The sequence below is a fragment of the Cupressus sempervirens genome, chromosome 7 (genome assembly GCF_028749045.1).
Source record: "Cupressus sempervirens isolate cs-2001-9-10 chromosome 7, ASM2874904v1, whole genome shotgun sequence".
Classification (NCBI taxonomy): Eukaryota; Viridiplantae; Streptophyta; class Pinopsida; order Cupressales; family Cupressaceae; genus Cupressus; species Cupressus sempervirens.
Window position 1 is genome coordinate 345695116 of NC_143124.1, and position 19782 is coordinate 345714897.

The 19782-nt window shown below is 34.7% G+C and overlaps 1 protein-coding gene across 8 annotated transcripts in view; it reads left to right on the top strand.

The window, feature by feature from the left end:
• The first annotated feature begins 4504 nt into the window (after positions 1 to 4504).
• Positions 4505 to 19782, top strand: part of LOC149546844 (uncharacterized) — a 48922-nt gene continuing 33644 nt past the window's right edge. Inside the window, exons 1-11 of one of the 8 annotated variants that reach the window (XM_089791384.1) lie at positions 4505 to 5012; positions 5115 to 5362; positions 5495 to 5710; positions 7437 to 7708; positions 7863 to 7937; positions 8178 to 8236; positions 8379 to 8514; positions 8779 to 8875; positions 9099 to 9165; positions 16341 to 16439; positions 16811 to 16900. In XM_089791384.1, coding sequence (XP_089647510.1) covers positions 7456 to 7708; positions 7863 to 7937; positions 8178 to 8236; positions 8379 to 8514; positions 8779 to 8875; positions 9099 to 9165; positions 16341 to 16439; positions 16811 to 16900 — 876 coding nt within the window. In that variant the 5' untranslated portion in view covers positions 4505 to 5012; positions 5115 to 5362; positions 5495 to 5710; positions 7437 to 7455. Of the gene's footprint in view, positions 5013 to 5114; positions 5363 to 5494; positions 6979 to 7436; positions 7709 to 7862; positions 7938 to 8177; positions 8237 to 8378; positions 8515 to 8778; positions 8876 to 9098; positions 9166 to 16340; positions 16440 to 16810; positions 16901 to 19782 lie in introns of those variants that run through there. The other 7 variants (XM_089791381.1, XM_089791385.1, XM_089791382.1 and 4 more) reach the window with 7 other exon arrangements.

The window sequence follows — 19782 nt, forward strand, 5'->3', positions numbered from 1 at the left end:
CAAAGGGGGAAGAGGGAATGGCTTTGATACAAACAATGAACAATATTGACCCCATTCTAGTTGCATCTAGGTTGACACATGAGTCAATTTTTAATTAGGTCTAGATTAAACACACGAAAGAAACAATTGTATAATTACAAAGAAGAGAAATGGAAATGAATTCGATTATAAACAAGATGCATGTGAAAACAAGAAGGTTAGAGAGTGAATTACATGGCTTAAATCTAACAAATCTCAAGCTAGTGTGGTTCATAAGCCTGCAAATGTAGATACTGAAAATAGTAGAATTGAGGAGATTGCAAGTGTTGATCATAAGGAATGTACCTTTAAAATTCTAGAAGAGATTCTTATTTATAGGGTGAATATCATTTTAGCTAAGTGTGATGAATTGTACAGAGGATTTAGTAACATTGAGAATATGTTAGAGTTCTTTGAGAAATGAAAAGATAAGCTTTATGAGATAGAGAGAAAATGGGGACCCTCCAAATATGAATTAAGAAAACTATTTGAATTCACAAAGAGAGATCATGATTCCCCTACATAGATAAAGACCACTATTGATCTTATTGAGGTTGTTTCAAAGAATTTAAGCCACATAAGATAAGATCATTCAAAATTAGAAGAAACGTTGAATCAACTTGCTTATGTTGATCATTCCTTCCTACCTCTTATTAACAATGAGGATGGAAAAGTTAAACAATTGGAGGAATGGAGGCTAGAGTTTACAAGGTTACCTTATGGTGCAATAGCCAGATTCAAAGAAGAACGTATTTTTCAGATTGATTTATTCCATAGGTTATTAAATAAAAAATTCACAATAAAAGTGAAATATGAAAAATTCATAACATAGGTGAAGATAGCATGAGGGAAAAGTGGGTGGATCTGCAAGTATTTTCTCCTACAATATCAAAGTTTGTATGGCCAACGCACACTCAAATCGTGAAATGAATCAATCACTATCACAAAGTTCTTGAGGAAATCACTGAGGAAGTTGTGGCGGCTGATGAAGTAGGAGATGATTAGTATTATTTTCTTGTTTATACTTTAACTAATAGTTAGTTATATTTATGAAGGGGTTTAAAGGTTTGTGTGCCTTTTCATTTTATAATAAAAGGTACTGAAACCCCTATTTAAGAAGTTACATTTTTTGAACACAAGATAAGTGGTTATTTTTTGAAGTACTCTTTTATGAAAGATACATTATGAAGTAATTCTTGTTTTCTGCAAGTACTCGCTGGATATGCAATGGAACTACTATGTTTTATTTCCATTTGAATGAAGTTAATATGATGATGCATTCTCTTTTCAATCGCATATAGTTTTAATCCCTCATACTCTTTATTTTCCCTTTGGATTATGCAAGTGTTATGATGGATGAGAATAATACATGAACTTGATTTATCAGATATTTTCATAATAATTTATGGTATTTGTCTAATTGGTGTCCTTCAATTGGAGTTAAAAACATTTAGACTGGGGATTATATTTGTAATACCCCAAGATTGGTACATTGGCATTTTGGACCAATTTTGGTGCATCACTCTAACAACATCAATTCCTCAATCAATTAAGTCCTATTGTACTAGGCATTTCAGATTCTGATTGTCTTTATTTTTTCTAAGTGCCAAATGTAGAAACCCCTAATTTGCATTAATCATATACTTTATTTAATCCTAAATATCAACTTAAATAGGCTAAATTAACCTTATAATCAAATTCATTTAATTACAAGTCCTCGCACTTTAATTAAATTAAATTCACCCCCTTTAGCTAATAAACACGAAAATGGAATTAAATATATTTGATTTAATTAAATACCCTCATTCTAATTGTTAAATTTAATTATTCAATTAATTAGAATAATAGGTTATGAGGTCATATTTAATTGAATAAATCAACATTCCTTCCCAATTCATCTCATTCAACTCCTTCAAAGTCGGAAGAATCAATCTCTCCTCTAATTTGAACTATTCATCTAGTTTGATCTTGACCATTGATTAGGTCCAAGATTCTATAAAAGAGACCATCAACCTCTCATTTGAAGAGGATGCAATTGATGAGTATCAAATCACTGTTGGATTGAGCACTCAAGCATTTTGCATTCACAATTCCATTACTTTCATATGTTTTTTCATATAGATTACAATGCATCCATTTAGAGGAATTTGCACACATCTTAGTTTAATCTTGCATTCATCTAGATTGAATCCTTCGTTCTAGTTGGTTTGGTTATTGAACTCTCAATTATGAGAGCGCATAGTAAAACCCCGTCTAAATAGAAGGCAATTGATTGCCTTGTGTAGACATTCAATGAATAATCTCAAAAAATAATGATCATGTTGAAGTGTGTGGTTAATTCAGAGGCCCACATTTAACACTCACAATTCTCACTTTTGAAGGCTTCATATGGAGTGAATGTCTCCCCCAAACACATAATTGACCATTAAGAATAAAGTCTTCATCATTGGAGCATTTAAACTTTGTAATAGAAAAACCTTGTGCATAAGGGTAATGTTCTAAATTGCTTTCCATGAGAGGCCGTACATTGCTTTTGTGTCCATTTGAGCATTTTAGGACCATTGTAGCACTAGTAGTTATATATCTATAAACCAAACCATTTTTCAAAGAAGCAAGCCTCCCCTTGCAAAACTTATTCCCCAAAATTCAGAGCAAGGGAGTGTTTTAGGGGCATATAACTATCCTTATCTTAACCTTGCAAACCCTTACCTTTCGCTAATGTTGCAACCTTAAACATACACAACTTTTGTTCCCAATCCCACAACATATGTAAAATACTTTATTCAATAGAATCGTTGTAGGAAAATTGCCTATATTTGGACTAAACATGGTACTAGAACTAGCTTTAAATTTCTTTTCTACTCACTCTAATGTAAGAGAAAGGGGGCAATGAAATTCACTATTGAATTTGACACTACATTTGGATGAAACAATCCCATTATAAATAAAAATGCCACATTTATTGTATGGTTTGAATGGATGATTCAAACATGCATAGATATATTTGACATGGATCTTGAACCTTTTTAAAAGCTACACACATCAAAATAAGTTTAATCACCCCTTAATCTATTTCCTCAATGTGATCTATATAAAGAAAAAAAAAACTCATAGATATATATATATATATATATAAGCCAATATTAATTATTAGTTCCTAAAGGTAGGATATTGCATCCATTCAACTCACTTTTTCAATTACATTGACCAATCACATAATAGAACTTAAAAGGCTAAATGAAATTTCAAATGTTTACATCTTTCTTTCTTTTTCAAGACTTTATAATTCATATTTTTCTCTAGTGGCCTATGCTAATTTTGGTAGGGATAAAAATTAATCACCCCAAAAAAAAAAGAAAATATTCTATGTCATGTCATTAATGACACTTTATGTCATACATTAATAACAAATTTATCTTTTTACAATTACCAAAGGTTGATTATATTTTTTCACAACAATTGAAAAGATGTCATTTGGCGACGACTTTATGTCATTCATTAATTTAACAGCTTTATCTTTTTATAATTGAGTTAATTAATTAATTCTTTTAATATTGTTTTGACTTGTGCATTTTTACCATATCAAATTAAATATAATTAAGTTATTTATTAACATATTATTTAACTTCACAATTTTTTAAACTAATAGATAATAAATTATATTCATAACTATCAATAGTTTAAAAAAAGATATTGTCAATTTTAACTAAATGGTATTACATAAATTTCACATTCAATTTATTTTTAGAATTTATTTAATTTTCTAATTATAAAAAAATCAAATCAATAATGTTAATATCGATATGTTACTTATTACAACAAAATGGTTCTTCAAATGCTTGCTCAAAACAAGGTTAACAGATTTACAAATTTGTGATGCAAAATTATCACAATCCAACTCTATTGAAGACATAAACTCAACACAAGCTCTAGTCTAAGCACTCACAATTTTCGGTCACAAAGCGGTATACATTTTTGAAGATCTAAATGTATTGGACTATTAGAAAGAACCGAATGCATTGGACTATTAGGAGGAACTTTGACCCATTAAAACCTCTCAATAAGAGTGTCTTAAGAATATATTTTTAAAGTTCACATAATTAACTATTAGGACGTTGATAAATTCATTGCAAATTTTCATTAATTTAAAAGAAACATACATTATGGAAGGAATGGTTGACAAAAAGTCTAATGCACATTTGCACATTAAATCATGTTAAATATATCAACTTTCCAATAAAATAATCAATTACAGTTTTCATTGATTTGAGAAGGAAACATATATCAGAGAACAATGATTATAATAATAAAATTCTACTTCACATTAGTCCAAGATAAAGCAGGACTTTTCGCCGAAAACAAATAAATTTTATTAAAAGCCAAAGACCACTCCACCCAAATAACAAAAATGACAAAACCGAAAAAAAGGCATTTCCCCTCTCACGAAAAATAAACAATTTAAAAACTCAGAGCACTCATTTTTTCTGTTTCTAAAAGGATGGACTACTGTATATCGAGGAGAGCTAGGTAAACCCTGTAACCATTCATGGTGGGTCTTTTTCACCTGTACGCCTCTCTTTACCTCCCAACCACAATAAACATATGCATTATAATAGTAGTGACAGATATTTTAAAAACCCAGATCACACACCTCAGCATTTAAAAGTGGGTAGTTTATTTTGGCCGGTGCAGGCCACCGCGGCCAGACGGACATCTGCCCATTTCACATTCAATTTCAATTTCCAGCCCAGGCAAAAATCTACTCAATCCTGGTCAATCCATCGATCTTCACACATAAAAATACTATCGACAAAAACATCGTTCTCTTGCGTGAAGCTCGGAAGCATGGCCATCCATTTCAAATCGAAATACTGAAAACAAAAAGCTTGCACACATACAGACTGTAAAAGCCCACCATCATACAGCCCAGAGAATTTCCCGTACTATTTTGGTCCCTCGGTTTTGGAAACATTACAGTTGTAGCAGATGGGAAGGTATTGTCATTACGAGTACCTTTATAGTATATAATACTAAGGAGTTAAAGAGAAAATAGTATAAATACATATAAAATATGTACATGTGTTGTTTTGTAACAGTGCGGGGATACAGTAGTACCCACTTGAGCCTTGAACGTACTTCGATTGCAGGACAGTGGACCTGTTGATTTTGTTTATTACTCGGAGAAGCCTCATCGAGTTTGAACTCTTGACTTGTTTTCCTCGTGGCGCTTCTGAAATTTGGTTGTAATCAGGCCTCGGAATCTATATGGTGGAATTCGAGTTTGTGCCCGACGAGATCCATTAGCATTGAATTAGCTGGAATATTTCGACTGAATTCACACTGGGTATGGCTGGGTTGAATCTAATTCCAATGGCCATCATTCTTAGAATGTATATTAGATTGTAAATTAGTACCCATTTCTAATTGACTATAAAATGTTGAATTTGGTGCTTATTATGTTATATTGTGTTGATAGGTCTTTTTATCTGTTTATCAAGTGGCGGAAATGAGAAAGCGGAGCTAGTGCTCGTGAATGCCGGTAGCTGTGATCATAAGACGTTGGTTGTCAACTGGTGAGCCGCCATGTTGTTGTTGGCAACCTTTAATGCTAAGCAATTTCAGCTCGTGAGTGGGGTGAAAAATCAGTTACTATGATAAAGTGAGGCTAAAAGACAACGGAAAGCTAGAAAAGGCAGAACTCTTTTAACATTCTTTGTTTTATTTGCATTTTTACTAATTGTTCAGTGTTGGATTGCTGCAAAAGGAATACCCATTTATTATCTTTCTCCAAACGAACCATAAAAATACTTTTAACCCCTCGCGAAAAGGCGAGCAGCTATTTGTGTTTCTGACGAAATGTAATTTTTAATCGAGATATTTTACTGTTTTCCTCATTTTGCATTTGTCTCGAGAATTTGAGATTTGGTGAGATTCTTTCATGGATAGCAAGAACTCATAGGGCAATTTGATGTCAACTTGGTTTGGTCACTACTGACTCACTGAGTAATGAGGAGGGCTTAAGAAAGTGGGCATAGTTCTTGTCACAGCTAGGCCTGGATGGCAGTGAAAGGACATTAAAGCTTCTATCTTCAGGTCAGATCTGTAAAGTGTCTTGGTTATGATTGAGGACACTTGGCAATTGATCTCGTCTGGGATCTAATAGAAAAGAGTATACTTTATTTTGTTGGGACGCAAAGGGCCAATACCCAGTCAAAGATTCAAGGAAAAAGTATTCATATTGATTAGAATCGAAGAAATGACCTTCCTACTAGGTGCAAAAATTTGGGTTACAAGCAAAAGCTCAGATTAATCCATGTTCTGGAGAGGATCGGTTATCTGCAATTTTACAAGGTAGTAATTCTTCCAGCGTCAATTAAATATCATGCTCAAAGACAGCGCCTTCTTACGTTTCGGCCTTTTGGATAGCACGCCCCTTCAAATCAATCCAGGACTTGCAACCGAGACTGCTAAACTGCAGTAGTGATCCAAACCTCAGACATATGCACGGCTCTGTATATGTGAATCTTAGACAAAATGCTTCGATTGTCATTGCTCTTGTGGGTTTAATCTAGTTTAACGGAAAGTTGCGTATACAAAGGAAGCTGTTTTGCCCTATTCCCGCAGTTTAGATCTTTAGATGACCATTGCCATAGTTCCAGTATCTTAATGTCGTCTTTCTGGTTCACTTCTTGGATTACATCTTGATAATTGGGGTTTCTTATCAATTTGCAAGCTGAATGCCTACAACTTGATATTTGTTAACAGAATCGCAAACGTTTGGATTTTCTTTTGAGCAGTATTTTACTCTGCTGAAACTTTAGTGGGCTCAAATAATTGATATGCCCACCACGTATGTGGCAGAGGTTCCAATTTCAGCAGATACTGTCTTTGCTGTTTGGTAGTTATATTCTGTTTTGAGCCGCAGTTTCTCATCTCATTATTACCATTGCATTCCTAAGGGTACGCACTCTCCCTCTCAAAATAGGCTATCTAAATTTAGCATTAACTTTGTCTTTTGTGCACCTTGCAGCCTATACACCAAATAACCATTCTTGTCCCTGGCGGATATATCCCCTCTGAACATCAACCTTCCTCCTCTAGCTCCCAACTCCCAAGTCGATGCACTGAACTTTGATTCTAGGCCATTGTTTGTTTCAGTTTATATGAGATGTGAAGTTGTGGTTCTTCAACTGTGCTGCTTATAGGGCCATGTCTCTGATTCTGGCCCTGGTAGATGGCATGTCTCTCTGTTCCTAGAGATATCATAATACCATGTGGCTTACAATATGACAATAGTGCAGAATTTTATTTATAGTTATGCATCATCCTGGCATGCTTACTTATCATGCGTTCTGGACAAAAATGTTTTTAGTGTCTGCCACAAGCCCTTATTCAGTTGTTTTTTCTTTTGTCTGCAGTGTTGATACTTGAAAAAACATGGGATGTTTTATATCCAAATCAATAGATGAGAGAGGCACAAAGAAAAAGTCAGGGAATGGTGGGGAGATTGCTGTTTTTGTGCCAGGCTTACGCACTCCAAAAAGCATTGACTTTGGGAGATCACTTAATAGCTATTTGTCACCAGACTTGATTGCCTGCCTTTCAGACCTTAGGACGCGTATTGTTGTCATGGCAGCAGGAGAGGGTTCGGCTGCAACCAAACCAAGGAGAAAGACAGCAACCCAACATGGTAGGTTTTGTTTGTGACTGTTATACTGAGAAAGTTATTCCATCCTTAGCTGTTGCAAAGTGTAACTTGGAAAATTGGCTTGCATGAAAACCTGTATCCTAGCTGTATAGTTATTGGAGTTACCGACTAAGTTATTTCACATCATTATTTCTAGGTGGTTCTACTCTGGCTGATCTGCAGCAGGCTCTTGACGATTATCTACCTGTTTTGCTAGGATTAACCAAGGAAGGTAACTTGCATATTTATCAGATAATTTGCTCTATTGCTCACGATCTTATTTTATAAATATGGAAACTCTGAAGAATTTCAGAAATGGGTAATTCAGCAATAAAGAGGCATATTTACCAAGAAAACCTGGTGTTTCTGGCTACTCATTAACATTATTTGAGCACATGAATGGAGAGAATGAAGTTGTATACTGATTGATGCACAGCTTGATTAGCATTCTAATAAACTAATATTTTTGCAGGAAGTCAATTCAAAGATTTGGTAGAATTTATTTGGGCCAATCAGGAGGACAATGAACAGGTTAGTGCTAGTTCTAAGGGGCAGGTTTGTGGCCATTTAAATTTTGTTAATGTTTCATAAAGTATTATTCTCTTGCTTTTGTGATACCCAATTATTAAACATTTATGCACAACCATAGCTCATGAAAATATTTGCTTTCCAGGAAACAGCAATATCAAATGCGTGGTATGAGGTTTTATCTGTTCTACACATGATGGCTATGCTGTCTTTGTCACAAGCAAATTTTTTACTGATTCCAAAAGCTTATAGTGACGGTTACCAGCCAAAGGTGACAGAAGGTTGGTTTGTGAAGTTAAATGTCCTTAGCATAAGGGGATTTAAAACTTAACCCTCAAACATGCAGGCAACACATATGATGGTTGCAGTTAGAGATATCTTGCTTGTAACTCAAATAATCCTTTTTTTTCATGTGGCATGATTTTTTTCACATCATTTTTTGTCTGCTAGTAATTATCTATATGTATGTTTATTCCCTTTTTTATCTAATAATTTTTTTTGGTTGTTCCATGGCTGATATGGCATTTGTTCGTTTCTATTACAAGAAAATAAGAAGGTGGCCATCAACATATTTATAAAGGCAGCAGGATATTTAGATTGTGCGGTTCGTTGTGTCTTGCCACAGTTACCAGATGACATCAAGTATGCCTTTTTTGAAAATCTGAATGCTATCTTTCAATGTTTCAAAAAGTTATTCTTGTCTTCTATTGTAGCTATAAGAGAAATTTGTCCTATGAGTTTTTGATGAAAACTGTAAACATTGTTTGATCCAATTTTTTTTTTTTTGTCTCTGTATCGATATGTTCATAACCTGTATGATTTTCATATACGTTTGGATGGTTCTGATATATATTTTGCTTTGAAGGAGGAAGCTTCCAGCAGATCTGAATGATGGAGTATTGCAAGCCCTTGCGGTCCAAGCATTAGGACAGGTTTGCTGATGTTTCCTTAGACCTTTGATCCTTGCTGCAAAAAATAAGTGAAATCAATTAGGTATTCATTGTGTTAATCTTGGATGCTTTGAGATTGTGGAGTCTATTTAGATCAGCTAAATGATATTAAACTCTTTTGGATGTCATCTCAACATTGATACACTGGTCTACCAAAAACAGGAAACTGCCTTACTTCAGCTGACAATATTGCATTTATGATTGTATATTCCATCTTGTGAGGGGGCAGAATACTGTCTTTAGGTATGTCATTGCCACACTAATTAGTGTTGACTTGATTAATCATACCTTTTAATTTGAAGAAACACATCTGATACTGTACTAGAATGATTCTTACATCAGCTGAGTGCTAGGATTAGAAGTAAAATATCTCCTTAAATAGGTAAATAGAGAAAGCACCTTGTCCTGTATCCTGATGGGAAAAAAATATGCATCATTTTGAAACCATTCAAGCTTAGCATTGACAATTGTCGACAAATCCTTCGATATCTACCATAAAATGAGTAGGAAGTATATTTACCCAAGAAGCAGGTTTGCATCTTGCCACCTAAATAAAACTGATTCTTGCCAACCAAATTATCAATATCCTTGACCATTTAAGAATCACCCAAAAGAGGTCCTTGCCTAGATTCACATAAGTAGAAGGGAAATTGAATTCAGCTGGTTGCCAAACCCAACATATCTCAACTGTTGAACCTTTCTAGAAGATACGGTCAACTGCCTTCTCTCTCCCACACAGAAGGCAAAAGGCAGCAACGACCCCCTTTGCTGAGCTATACTTCTTTAATGTATTTCTAGATGCCCCAATCAATGCCTTTGGTTTCAGGGAGGTTCTTTCTTTCCAAATGACTTGACGCTATTGTTTCCTTTTTGCTCGAGGGTAATTTACCTGGCATGACTTGTTCAAGTAAGGGCACAGGCATTAAACTGTCTTACTGTACAGTTTTTTTGTATAATACTAATTGTTAAATAAGGACTTGCTAGGGCAATTCTTAACATCTCTTCGATATAATTTTGCATTGTCTATTGCGATCTTAAAAGACAATTTTCAGTGATAATCTTGTATAACTCTTTAAAATCTGCTTATAGATTGACATAATTGCCTGAGCCCTACTTAGCCCTGCAAAAAGGCCACTGTTGTCGGCCAGTACTCCAAATATCTGCCCTGCAAAATATGCCCTTCCTTTTTCCCGAATGGAACAATCAAAGGCCAACTTGTTTATGCAAAGACTTGAAAGCTCAAATAGGCTGTGTGCATGAAATTCAAGCATCCCATGCACCCCTCAAACTGCCAACTGAGTGAATTGGAATGAATTTGCCAAGCAGATCTATTTCTCTTAAATGGCGCTGAATTGGAAATTACAATGACTGTGGTGCTAACAAAGTGCTACCATTTATGTCACATAGCTCAAAAGGACCCTTGGGTTTTTGTACATGGTGGGAATGAAGGATTCTGTAGTGCGTAATGATCAGCTGAGGACTTCCATTACTCTCACCATCCCCTTCTTTGCAAGTATTCCTTGCATTCTTATGTCTGCAATTCCCCATCCTCCTACTGTCTTTAAAGTGCACAGCATCAAAAGCAATGAGGAGGCCTTTCATTTGTTCTATTTAGCCCCATGAATCTGGAGATGTATAAACAATGCTGAAAATTTACTATCTGCTTCGAGACTTCTGTCATCAATTATAACCTTCCCAGCAAGTGGAAGATCAGGCTCATTCCTCATAAATAGCTTCTTTTTAGAATTTTCATGTGTTCAATCCTATTTCTTAGCCATAGTGAGATGAATTCCAAAGCAAGTATTCTATTAGCCCCATGAATCTGGAGATGTATAAACAATGCTGAAAATTTACTATCTGCTTCGAGACTTCTGTCATCAATTATAACCTTCCCAGCAAGTGGAAGATCAGGCTCATTCCTCATAAATAGCTTCTTTTTAGAATTTTCATGTGTTCAATCCTATTTCTTAGCCATAGTGAGATGAATTCCAAAGCAAGTTGCCAAAATAATGGATGATTTGACTTAAAAACTGATTTTTATATTTGGTTCCGCCAGATAGGAGGGGTTAATTTGCCTTATCTGCAAAACTTATGCTTTTTCAATTCCCTGAGTTGGTAGCTTTAGCAAAAGTATCTAAACAAATCTAGTGCATTCAGTTGAATGCTGAACAAAATGAACAAATGAACATTGAAGACCTCGCAATATAGTAGAGGTAAGGAACTCAAGTATATCCATGCTTGATGACATCTACAACTGAATAGGTCTGTGGGTATACCATTCACACTAATCCTTGCAAAAACATGTGAAAACGTCTCAGCTACTTTCTGAAAGAATGATCTAAAGCTCAAAAAATCAAGCATTTTGAAATCAAATGCCTCATAAGGGTCATAAGCTTCATAAGAGTCATTTTCTTTCTAAAGATGCTTTGAGCAGATTCTCATGCCCTTTCATGCTTTCTTATGAAGTCATGGTACTTTTCTAGGATAAATCTATCCACAAAAAGGCAGTCTTCCCTCCTTGGACTATTCGTGCTATCTGCTTAATGCAAATTACGAGGATTTGGCAAGAATTTTATAAGAAATAGTTTGGAAAGTGATGAGATGGCAACCACCTACTTACTCTCTTTTAGAGTGCTATGAAGTGAGCTCAATTTTTTTTCATTCACTCACTTGTCTGTGGCTTGCTTATTGATGGACTCATGATATATCTTTAAAATGGTCCAACAATAGGCCACATCTTGTAGAATTCCAAGGGTGTACTAGAAACTTGTCGTTCTTTGTATCTTTCATAGCCACCTCCAATTCAAATTCTACCTCTCTAGTTGGGAAAAGCTTACCTACTTTTTGACCTTTTGAAGTACTATTCATTTGACAGTTATCGTCAACAAAAATGAAAATATTATGGAATTGACATTCACAACTATCTTGAAGAAGTTCATGCTTAAAGAGAAGAATTTGTTGTATTATGCTCAAGTTTAAGAGACTATAAATGAAATTTGGAGGAATCATTGTCTTAGAAAAAGATACCGGTTGCCTTACACATCTCAAAATTTTCAAGGTGAGGTTCTAGCTCACTAGCTGCTCTCTGCCTTTTGGCATTTGAGGTGTCAAATTCCAACTTATACCTGGCTTGTTGATGTTAGAGTAAATAATTAATATCTAATTATTTATTCTATTGCTTAAGTTTACTTAGGTCATGCATTTATTTAATATTTTATATTTAATGCATGTTGTGACAACACGGGAGTTTGTTCCCTTCTAGTTGTCACACTTATCTTCTAGCTTGTTCTACAAGCTTCCATGAGCTCTTTATATTCGAGCTCTCCTCATTGTATTCTCATATTGTGAAGCCATTTCTTATTGTAAATACATTTCTTATTGTGTTTGCATTTTTGGCTCTCATGTCCGTTTAGGGTTTTTTCCCGTGCTCCATGCTCCTCCCCTTCTTGGCTTCTCTTTGACAGGTTCGCATGTAGGTGATCTTGGCGTCTTCGGAGTTGGCTTTCCTCAACTCCAACAGTTGAAGCTAAAATATAATCTTAGGTGAGTGGGGAATGCAGTGTGATTCCACATTCATATTTGGTTATCCTAATAGATTGTTTGTAGGTTCCTAATTTGTTCTTTCAGCTTGATAACCACTACATGGTGTATAGTTCAGGAGTTAGAGAACTGTTTCTTCTTCACTATTATTTTAGCTATGTTACTAGATATACCCTGTGTCCTGATTCTGGTATGATGGTACGATCCGGTTCTTGCTTCTGCCCAGATTCTGGCAGGATTCCAGACGGGAATTCGGATTCCCATCCGGAATACATGCAGAATCTGGGCTTGTGTTGGCCGCTTCTGCCTATAAAGAGCTTTAATGATCATTGCCAATAAGTTGCTCTATAACTAGACATTCACTTTGTATAAAATCTATTGAAATTCAGAAGCAAATAACTTGATAGCATGGAGAGGCGCTTTTGCAATGGCAAATCAGACTTTGTTTGAAAAAATACATAGCAGAAAACAGAGAGAAATGGCTACAACAATCTCAGTGCAGAACATTGTAATGAACAAGTAGGACGAAAATTCAACAGAAATGTCACATTCGTGTTTACCTGTAATACTCGTAGCATCTATTGACAAAATCTTTCCAGAAAATCTCCTTCACACCCAAACTAAGAAATTCTCTTGAAATTTTCATCTTTCCTTTTGCATCGTAGACATGATTTCTCCACAGTCCATGGAAAATAATGGAGCACGCTTTCCTGAAAGTTTTGTTATTCGATATCTTTAATATTCTTTAGTTTTACTTTTAAGTAGAGAATATATCTTTAGTTTCAAATGAAGTCGAAGAGGAACCACACGTTGTCCTTGATTCCTATGAAGATGAATTTGGATATTAATTTTTAAATATGATCTATGGCTTGTAATTTAAATTTTCATCATGTAATGTCATTTTGAGACTTTTGAATATGATATAATCATATATGAGGTATTTTATTTATAAATTTATTGGCAATAATTGGTTTATCATTTTATGAATCACGCTTCTAACTTTAACCAATTATGAATGAACATTGACATGTTACATGCACGAATCTATGAATACACACACACACACATATATATTTGAAAATGTCTATATATATACATGCGGTAGCGGGATCTGCCCAAAATTCATTTATGCCAAATCCTGGAATCCGAATCCAAACTCAAACCAGAACTAGGATCGGCTACTTAGTAGAGAATTGTGTACACAAGTCAATATGCTTCACACTTTATAACATCCTCTTTATCATTTGTATCATCCCTCTTCAGTTTTATAATTCTTTTGGATTTGCACCATTTGATTAGGTTCTGTAATTTTTGTACTTCAGTTTGATTTTCAGCTCTTGGAGTTTGTCTCAATACTTGATCATAATTTATACTATTTAGCTCCTTCTTTGGCCATTTGTGGGCATCAATTTTATACCTTTCATTATTCTTTCTGAATGTAGATGATAGTTTTCTAGGTCAGTCATCTATCTTGAAAACTTTATGTTTTGGACAATATACATATGCTCTAGTGCAAGTTAAATTGAGGTAGGAAAGTTTTGTTGTACTTATATATATATATATATATATCGATAGAGTAATCCTGATGATGGATCATGGAGCATGATCTGAAAAGTTGATGGTAAAAGAGTGTTAACACAGTTCAATCCAGAAGCTACCGAGACTCAAATAATCTATATAATAGCCAACGTGAAGCAATGTAAAATTAGCTCCAAAGCAATTGATGCATATTTTGCAATTTTGGTAATAATGGCATGATCTGTGCAATTTTCTCTACCATTTTAACATGGTATTGGAGCAGTCATGGTACTAGGCCTGTGCAGAAGCAATGAAGAATCCTTGCAAACAAGGATTTGTGTGATATATATTATTAATTTTTAATGGTGTTTTTGTTACATCAACATTACAGTCACAATAAAAATATCATATCTTTTTCATTCCCCAACAATTTTTTTAAAGTGTTTTGGAATGAGAGAAAAGAGTAGAACATAACCCAGAAACTGTTTGGAGAAGCAATCAGTGTTCTGCGAGCAGTTTGAATTTAAAACAGACGTTTGGTGTGAATTAATGTTTGCTGGCTGCATGCAAGAATTGGAGGACTGCGTTTGATATTTGTAATTTATTTTCAAAATCCTGTCTTGTATATAATGAGCAATAATAATTCTATGTACCAGTGATTCTTGAAGTTTTTTTGTAATGTGGGAAGTGGTAGCAAGGGCAATATACAAACCAGTGAATAGAATGTGGGTAAAATATAGTCTGTGTTTTTATGTCCACAATAAAGGATTCTGCATTTGTGAAAGAAATTTTTGTTTTAAAATCTTCTTGGAGATATTGATGGTGCACAAATCTATTTGGATGCACAAGCAGTCATGATATACAGATAATAGAAAAAAATTATGCACTACTATATAGGCATACATCAACAGATGAAATTGAATTTTTAAATCATTGAGTTTGTTCTTTTAAGGAAAGTTGAGAAGGCACGAAAAGAGGCATTTCATACTAATTTTTAGGTTTGAGAGGCACATGTGAAGTGATGGAAAATAGGAGAAAGGTAGAAAAATAAGGGATGCCAGTTTTAGATCCCTTTAATTTGGTTTATTGTACATATAGTGTGAGAGTCTAATATGATCACAAACATACAATATTGTTTAAAATCACTTAAATATTGGTTAAGGATATTATTGGAAGAGGTGGCCATTCTAATAGGTGAAATCAATTATTTGGAACTCTAATTTTCAAACTTATCAAATGATGGAAAATAGCATGGAGACTTAAATTGACTCTTCGAGGTGTATATTTTGGTGGTGCCACTTGTTGAAGTAATACTCTCTGACTATAGGTCAGAATTCAAACTTCGAATACATGTTCAGAAGATATAGTTATGAACCATTTTCTAACTTAAAGTTGTTTGCTAAGTGGAGATTCCACTATGAAGAGATCCCACTATGTGAAAAAGGAAAATTATAAAAAAGTACTGAAAGATTCAATTATTGGAGAATTTCAGATTTATGTTCAGACTGATTCCTGGATGACTTGAACTGCTTCCTGAATCAACACAATAAATGCAGTCATACATTTTTTGTGTATTTCAATTTTCAACCTACCTTGTAATAATAATTCAGTGACTATTCTATTTGAATATGCAAGTGCATGCCTTAGATTAGTCGATTGCTTCTCTTTAAAAGATAACCCACTTCACTTTATGTATTCCAATATCTCTAGTCTTTTAATCTAGACTGTAAAGCAGTGGCAAATTCCTTTGTTCTCTACCTACCTTTCAATATTGCATCAGTGAGTATTATATTACAACAATTAGATGCATGCATTGATTACTGTAGTTTGTAGCAAGAAATTGTTGGTTTCTTAAGGAAGAGTCCTACAAGTGAATAGTATGGTCTTCTATTACTTCTGCATGTGGGATTGTAATTTTGCATATGCCATTGGTAATAACCTAATAAGTCTTGGTGGAACTAAGTCCAAATTTTCTGTTAGAGAAACTGCTCTTGTGTCATGCTGATGTCAGTCATTCTCTTTATAAGTTTGTATAATCCTGATGTAATGGAAACATGTGGGATTCTTATTTTGGTTTGGATTTTTAATTGGAGAAACAGGGAGTAGACATCCAACTTGGATTAGCAATTGATAATGCAAAGGCTACCTTAGCAGTGAAACGAAGGCTGGCGTGTGAGGAAGTTAAGTACTGGCAGCAGGTATAATACGAGTACATTTGATATATATACTTTTACTGTACTTTGCATTGGTATTCTTTTCAAAACCAATGATTATCATGATTATTTTATAATAACATGTTAGGGTACGTTGAAAAAATATCCAGGCCTGTGATTTAGTGCGCAGGATGTAGTTGTGAACATATGACGATGCTTGAATGTTTTTTTTGATTGTCCTCAACAACCCTTCATGCATTTTTTTATTGAATTTTATAAATACTTTTAGAGTTGGTTGTCCTGTTTTTTGGCTTCTTTGTTATCAGTCAAAGTATCTTCTTACTTTTCAAGATAAAGTTATTGATACAGATATCTGTGTTTTTGTTCACATCAACTTTATTTTTGTTTGAAAGTAGGCTCAAGAGAGCACATCAAATATTCTTTTGGGAGGTGTTTGGGGAATAAAGCACCAGCTTTTCATCAAATGGAAGCATTCTGAAGCAAAGGTTAGAAATCTGCATTATTTATGGATTTCTATTTTAGTCCAAAAGCAGTGTGTTTTCTTATGTGTAGGAAACAATAAATACCAATGGTCCTATTGATTATTTTATTCACATCGAACTTCTCTGTCCTCGTTCATTGAAAGCTACTGAAGTTTGTTATGAAGTCTAATCTTAAACACAAATTGTTTTATGAAAACTTTGAATGGAAGTTCCTCTTGAAAGTATTGTATGTGTATCAATGAAAGAGTATGCACTTTACAAGACTTTCTCTCATAAAATATGTGTAATGAAAGAGTAATCACATTAAAGGAATACTTCTCCTAACATAACATCAATGGTAAGAACTGTATCTGTACCCCCCAATTGATAAAATCATAAAATTCTTTGGGTTTACCAAATGTAAGAGTTGTTGTCGGTAAATTCTATACTGTAGCCGACGGGTAGAATTGTATCTGAAAGGGCAGTAGTAAGATATAACACAAAACAAATACTTTATTCATATACGCAATATGCACTCCAATGCTTATAATGATTATGACGATTGCAATGATGTTCCAAAGTCCTTTCCAGATGGTGTACATATACTTTCCCGAAGGGGTGACTCAACCATCACGTGCCCTTTTGGATGCAATTCTACCCATCGGCTACAGTATAGAATTTACCGACAACAAGAGTTTGAAGTTATATTGTTTGTTCAGAAAGTTATTGCATAGATTAAATGTTCAATTGTGTGCTTCACTTTGTAAAGACCTCTTATTTATATTAACCATATGCACTCTTTTACCAACTGGTCACATTTCCTCAAGCAGGTCAGCGAAAGAGGAAATAATAATTTTATTCAATTTTAAATTTGTCTCCAAAAAGGAGTTCTTAGCCCATGAGGTCAGCCAACAATTTTTTTGTTTTGATTTTTAAAAACTTCTAACATGGGCATTACATAAGGAGAGGATCTCTATGTTGTAATGGAGGGAAACATCAACGAAAATTGGCGCTAGAAGGAGGGCTTGAACCTCCGACCTTGTGGCTGTTGATGTGAGTTTTGTTCCACTACAACAAAATCAAATACTTAGTATTTTAGGACGAAACACCAAACTCCAACTCTCTTTTGAATAAGGTTGCTCATATGCTAAACAATGTAGATGAATTGTATATTCAAATGAGACAACCTTAAGGTTCCTTCTTAATTGTGGATATTCACTCAGCTTCAATGATGTGATATGTTGGTTTTCACAAAGGGACTTGCATCATTCATTCAATGGATACCAACTTCATTCACTTCCAACCAAATAACTTGCTTAGGAAAGGGTTTAAGAATTCTATCCAACTCCAATAATGTAAGACAATGTTGATGATGGGGTGAGCCTCTAACCAATCCTTGCTTCGCATTAGGCATAGGAGGATTCTATCTTCTAAAGATGTGAGAATGATTTTCACACAATCAATATTCATCCAAATACCTTATGAAGGTGCAATCCAAATGGACATCTCTAATAGAAGTTAAACACTTGCGATTCAGGTCTAGACTAACCTCACACTGATACTCACAATCCACAAATACCAAAAGGTATGGACACTAGCTCCACCATTAATCACCATTCAACAATATCTTACATTCATCTACTTCCTACTTCTACTCAACATGAAATGAGATCCTAATCTAAGCGAGATATGCAAAGAACCATGCAATACTCCAAAATATATCCACTATGGAGACCAAAATTGAATAAAGAACAATTTTGGTAGTACTTTGGCAACAATATTCCAATATAACTCTCTTACAAATGATGTAAGCAAGCCTTTATATAGAGGGCTCAATTACAATGAATGACTAAGATTGATTTGAAATCAAGGGCTAAAGATTAAACCAGATAAGGCCTAATTAGGGTTTCCACAACAATAGCCACAAATATTAAATGCCCACCCAATGACATTAAGCACCACCATGTGGGCCAATAGAAAAATTCCATTGATTCCCAAAGACCAATGACAAAATTCAAATGCTTAACAACCAGATAATGTGCAATGAGAAGTGGACCAATGAGAAGAGAACACTTGTAGAAGAAGCCACCACCTAGTGGACCAAAGAGAAAATTCAAATGCTTCCAAGAGTCAATTAGAAAAAAGGCCATGTGGGCCTATGTCACGTGGTACCAAATGGGCCAATCAGAAATAGGTATTTATTTATCAACCAATGAGCAAATGCAGAGCCATGTGGGCCTACACCACCTCATCACCTTGGGAATTGTGCTACTCATCCTCATTTTCTTTTTCACATTCAATGAACCTAGACACAATCTCATTAATCATACCCATAGAGACACTTGGCACGTTCTCATTGGTTGAGCAAAGGGATGCCACCTTAGCATACTCATCTACAAACTTGATAAATACCCCTTGCTAATGAGAAATCATTGTTAAGCCTTCAATTGTGATGGCTCACATTCACAATTTCTTCATCTTTAATATTCTTCATCTCTTGCTCTCATGCTCTTCGAATGGTTCTTGTCTCGAATCTTGGCTTCTAGTGATAATTCGGTCCTTCATCTTGATCTTGGATTTCCAAGGGAAAAGTCCAAGATAGCATTCCCTCTTAGGTGGAAGCTAGCCTTGCCTTCCTTTTCGAACTTGCTTTGTCTTTATTCTATTTCATGATATCTTGGAGATGTCCTTTATAGTGTTCCTTGATCTTGAATCAAATTTTGCCCTTGGCTTCGTATCATCTTCTTTTCAACATTTTGGAACCATGTATGATCTTCTTGGTCTTGATGTCTTTTGATCTTTGTCTTGTACTTGTTGCTCGAATCGTTCTTGGAAACATATTTTGTCCTTTGACTGCTTGCACTTCTCGTTATTTGTCTGTCGCTGGTGATTCCTTCTTTTCCTTC